We start from the raw sequence: 5,293 nt of genomic DNA, 5'->3' as shown, positions 1-5,293 counted from the left end.
TCGAGCCTGTGCCAGCTGTACGAATTTGTCGGCGATGGCGCCGAACGTGTGCAGGTAAGCCGGCCCAGTGCCTTCCTTTCGCAAGCTCTTCCTTTCGTAACTCTTCTTTCCACTCCACAGATCATATTTTCCGAGTTCCGGTTGCCGTCGAAGCTTGGGCCCACCGAATGCGGCGACACGGATATCCTAATGGTAATTAATTTTCACTTAAATGGCAGCAGTCGGGTGGCACACCTACGCTCCGGACAGGTTCATTTATTTTGGGACAAATCTTCCGCCCAAGATCCAAGGCCGTATTCGCCCGGCGCGCTGTGGCAATGAAGACGGGCACGGACCCATTGATCACCTTGGTTGGGTTGGATTGAAACGATAAGCCCGTCGGAGGCGCTTGTGATTTGGGGCACCGCATCGTTTTAGGTACTGTGGGACACGGTCCTGTTAAATAATTCATTACTCTTCAGATCAAACGTGCCTCGGGCCGATTCTCCTGTCGTAACTGCGGAGGAATATCCTTCTGCATTTGATTAAACGAGCAACACGCGGTGAGTGCTCTTTGTGCTGCCAACGCAAAATCGTGGCTAAAGTATCCGGAACTGTCCTTCATATCCACGTAATTGGATAATTGAAATTAAACAGACTTCAACAGAAGTAGTGTCGAACACGACACGAATGCGTTTTGTCCAAATAGCCAAAACGAGAAGCACGTCCTGTTCCGCAATGTAGCCAATCGGTGGGCAAGTCTTTGCCACAAACGTATTGCTCTTGCACCAGAATATTCCAACTCATTCACGGATTCGCGAGACTGGCAAATTCACTGCCAGTCGATAGGGTGTACGGTAAATAAGGAAATGCAAAATTTACAATTTGCTGCACAATAACAATGGGCGAGAGTTTTCGTTTTACTGAACACGTGCAGCGCTTGAGGCACGCTTTGCAACATTGTGGGCAGAAACATCAGTTCCCCGGCTCTGGGAGTAGCTATTTCGTGCTCCAACGGGAGGGCTGTTCGTTTTAACCTCGTTGGGTTTATGGTTTCATTCAAAAGCAACTCGCTTCGGGCGAAGAGGAAACGATTCGTGAGGCGATTGGTAGCGCCATGCATTCCACATCGCCCAATAATGTTCGCCATGTTTGAGTGGCTGTCGAATTCGAGTTCATCCATCGAGTCGGAAGTCGACTGGAAGACCTCGGGCGGCGCAAAGATCGATCGCTATCATCTATTTCCGCAGGTCTATTACATCGTCGACGAGCGCGAGGAGCTCGTTGAAACGCTGTGCGGTGACACCCTGCCGAAACCGATCCTGTCCGAGGGTCCACGGTTGCTGCTCGAGTTCCGTAGCAGCTACAACAATACGGAAAACAAGGGATTTACCGGAGACTTTTTCTTCATCACCAGTACGTTGGAAACGCCGCTGAAAAGCGATTGATTAATGATGCGGTGGCAAACAATTCCTTATTGATTCGTTCGTTCGGTTCTTTCACGTCTTTATTCCGCCGTGGTTCGATTGTTCTGCCGCTCGCTCCGGGTGATGATGGCGATCGACAGATTTCGGCATACCGACGGGCCGGCAGCCGAACCAATCGGAGTGCATCTTTCACTACTTCAGGAACGCCACCAGCCAGGGATGGATACAGTCACCCAACTTTCCCGGAGCATATCCAAGGTTAGCGGTGTGCAAGATGTTTACGACCTCTTGGCCTTTCTGTGTCTATTTTTGTCCCTTTTTAGAACCGTGAGTGTATGTGTGTTCAGTATCCTGCTGTCACGCGGAACGTTTGACCGCATCGATGAGTGGCTGTCAGCTTTTCGTTGGCCATTCTTCTCCATTAGGCCTGTCACGGTCCATTTTTGGCAATCCTCATTTGTTTATTACTTTAGGCGCAATTGTGTCCATGAACTGTTAACTGCTACGTCGTACTGCATTCTTGAAATGCGTAGTATTACCGCAAATAAATGGACAGGACATGAACATGGATTTTTCAGTTATTATGACTAATTTGGCTTAAAATGTTGAAAGGTTTTAGATCCAAGAGTATTAATTTTAGATAAACTTGAAATGAAATATGCATGCAGTTGCATGAAACCGAATTTAAGAATGTTTTCTTGTTTATTGACAAACATCGCTGAAATTGTAACCTTAAATGGTTCCATAGGCCCTGTTTCAAAAATCAATTTCAAGCCCATTTCCGTTTCCATCATCTTGCCGGCAGGAACATCATATGCCACTACCTCTTCCACGGCGGACCGCATGATTACGTTCACGTTCGCTTCACGTACTTCGACATTGAAGGAATACTGCCGTAAGTAGCGGCCGGCTTCGTCTTTACCGTCGCTGGCGGAGTCGTTCAACCTGACCCGGCCCGACCGGCCACCGTTTTCTCTTTCAGCTGCGATGAGAGCTCAGCCAGCGATTACGTGGAGTTTTCTAATTTTAACACGCGCGATCGCAAGTATGCGCTGTACTGCGGTAAGTGGCGTGAGTTGGCGGTCCGCTCCGATGGGCGGTTCTTCCGAATTACGATGGCTTCGAACGATCGGCTTGATGGCACGGGGTTCCGTGCGCTCTACACGTTCGAGACGACGCAGGCCGTGACGGAGACGGAGGGTTCCGTCGCCGGTGCGATGGACAAGGTCACAAGCAGTGCCGAAAGTGAGTAGATCAGTGCGTTGAATCCTTCGAGTCCGGCAGGTGCAGTGTGTTGCATACTTTCAGGCGCGATACCAACTCCCAAGACCCAAACCACAAAGTGTTGCAAAATTTCGCTTCTTCTAGTTCTTTGTGTTTTCTTCGTTTTGGAAATGCAAAATTTCGTTTAAGAAGATTGATTAAGAATATGAATAAAATTGAAAGATTTCTATTTTATTATTTCACTTTGTTTTTGTTTCACTTTATTCAATTGTTTCGCTTATGGAAGAGTTGTGTTTGTTATTTGTTGTTACATTTGTGTGTTGCGTAACGCGTAACGATGTAACGTAACGTTCCGCGACGTTTTCGCAATTGGCGAACGTTTTCCAATTTGAGAACGTTTTCGCAATTGGCGAATTGGTTGTACCGGTAGTGCACGCACACACACGGCACGGTGCGTTTGTGCAGTAAGTAAAAGTGCACTTCTGGCCACGAGTGAAGCGGCTTGCACGGAAACGATCGCCCTTCGACAGCACGTGTGCCCTTTGTTGCGTGTGACCAGCAGCTAATTGTTGCTCGTTATCAGTTCGCACTGTGCCCCCCTTTCCGCCCCAGCGTCACGTCACTGGCTTGCGGTGGTCCATTGTTCATTCTGCCCGTGGTAGGTAAACAAATGGACAAGATCGACGAAGTGTTCTTCGCACACGCGTTAATGAAGTGATAAACGGGCCACGGTCCGAAGGAACAGCACTGCTGCTGCGGGTTACATAAGCGAGTGTCGTGAATTCCCCTCGCGGCATTCGGAAGATGGGTGATAGCGTTGCGTGCTGCCCCTCTTATTTTCTGTTCCCGCGTTCGATGCGTCAGCATCGATTGGCCGCGGATGTTTATCTACCGTCTGTTCTTCCGTTTTTTACGCCTTTCGCAGAAGTTGCCGTTTTCCCTCCGACATTTGGGCGTCAATGGGCGAAATCAGATTGAGATCATTGATGAATTGTATTCTGTGAACGGTTTAATGCGATTCAATCGTTTCGAAATATTGAAATCAGTTTTACATCACCCTGATTTGTCTGCCACTACGCTAAGCACACGAACACACACTAAAACCACAGGTTATACAAATTAAATTACGGCAACTTTGTTTATCTGGTCGCTGGAAATGTAAGGGGCATAACAACTTTCGGTACACCAGAAAGGTGCCGTGGCTCGCGCCAACGACGGTTAAGCTAACATGAGTCGCGTGGCCCGCGCCAGACCGTGCAAACAAATAAATTTATGTGCCTCACCCTGCCTCACCAAATACGTGAGCCTCACCTGGCCGGCGTTTTGTCCGTTCGTTCTCTAAATTTGCTCCATTCCACAGATTTGCCGGTGTTGTCGTTAGGACTGTCGCTGTTGGTGCCGGTGGCACTGATTACGGTCGCGTTCGGCTCCGCAGCACCCGACGTCATTAGGATCATTGGTTTAAAGCTAATAAAATTCCTCCAAGACTGATGACAACATTCCGTCGGCCGCTTGAGCGGGGAGCACCCACGGAAACGGCATGGAAAACCCCGCCCGGCTACGGTCTGCACGCAAAATTGCTTCCGTTATCAGTTTCCGTACCGGAGGTGGAAGGTGGAAGGAGGTGAACCAACTCACACACCCCGGAAACATTCCACCCCCGAGTGTGGGCAGAGTAACGACTTCAGCACATTAAAGTGAATGAATGAAGGAGAAAAAGTGTAAACCGGAAATGTGACGAGCCCGGAAATGTCCGTCCCTCGGTCGTCGCGGAGGCAATCCTTTTAGCAGGAACCACGTGATTCATCTTTCAACATTTAATATCGTTTACAATCTGCTGTCCTGATTTTATGATCTAGAAAAATGAACAGCTCTCCCATCGATGGTAAATACAATCCGGCAAAGTGTGTAGACGATTAATGACAAATTGTTATCCTTCCGTTTGTTATTTTCGTTCTTTCGACGAAACGGATAATACGGTGAAGCTTAGAACCGTAATGATATGTAAAAAGCAGAACTCTTTTTATCCCTGCCGAATTTAGTACAATTTTAACACAGTTTACAGAAATCTTAAAGTAGTGTTGTTTTTAAATTATCGTTATTCGGCAGGATGCTGCACAAGCAGTACACAAATGTAAATATTGAGATATTTTCATACGAAGGGTAAAGATTATGAAAATAATGCACAACAAAAACGAATTTCAATAAACGTGCCACATTTGAGAAGAACCGTTTTGTGACAAAAATACTAAAATTGTAGAAGCACTTGTATTAATGATTGGTTTGGAGTTCTTATACAGTAAGTATGGAATGTTCATTTATTTGAGCAATATTTCAGGTCCAACGTCTTAAATGTAGGGTGTCCGTCGGACGTAGTTATCACACAACGATCTCGAACTACGATCAAGAACCTTCTGGAAAAGTAATAGAAATCGGTTTGGCCGTGACGAATAACAACACGTGCCCGAAGTTACTTTTGGGTGTCCGATTCAAATTTTTTTGTGGGCAACCAACATTTCCGATTTGTTTATTTGCTTAGCGTGTTTTGAACACGACCGGTGTGAACTGATTTCTCTTCATCTCAATGGACTGAACCATTACGAACGTGTTGTTGATTTTCTAGTCCTCCCGAATTCGTCACCGACCGCTCAATCGGCACTTCG

General features: G+C 47.0%; 1 protein-coding gene across 1 annotated transcript; it reads left to right on the top strand.

The window, feature by feature from the left end:
• The first annotated feature begins 6 nt into the window (after positions 1 to 6).
• LOC131214224 (suppressor of lurcher protein 1-like) lies at positions 7 to 4,209 on the top strand. The gene is made up of 7 exons (XM_058208602.1): positions 7 to 54; positions 121 to 192; positions 1,230 to 1,395; positions 1,547 to 1,664; positions 2,212 to 2,301; positions 2,389 to 2,651; positions 3,991 to 4,209. The coding sequence occupies exons 2-7, from the start codon at positions 190 to 192 to the stop codon at positions 4,119 to 4,121; spliced, it is 771 nt and encodes a 256-aa protein (XP_058064585.1). The 5' UTR covers positions 7 to 54; positions 121 to 189; the 3' UTR covers positions 4,122 to 4,209.
• Positions 4,210 to 5,293: the final 1,084 nt, after the last annotated feature.

This window comes from Anopheles bellator, unplaced genomic scaffold, assembly GCF_943735745.2.
Source record: "Anopheles bellator unplaced genomic scaffold, idAnoBellAS_SP24_06.2 scaffold00288_ctg1, whole genome shotgun sequence".
Lineage (NCBI taxonomy): Eukaryota > Metazoa > Arthropoda > Insecta > Diptera > Culicidae > Anopheles > Anopheles bellator.
Note: the sequence above shows the minus strand (reverse complement) of the source record. Positions and strands in the feature narration are given on the sequence as shown.

Excerpts from the sequence above, each read along its gene's own strand:
- LOC131214224 (XM_058208602.1), top strand. Across the intron at positions 1,665-2,211 it reads TTTCCCGGAGCATATCCAAG|GAACATCATATGCCACTACC; the intron begins GTTAGCGGTGTG and ends TCTTGCCGGCAG. Across the intron at positions 2,652-3,990 it reads GGTCACAAGCAGTGCCGAAA|ATTTGCCGGTGTTGTCGTTA; the intron begins GTGAGTAGATCA and ends TCCATTCCACAG.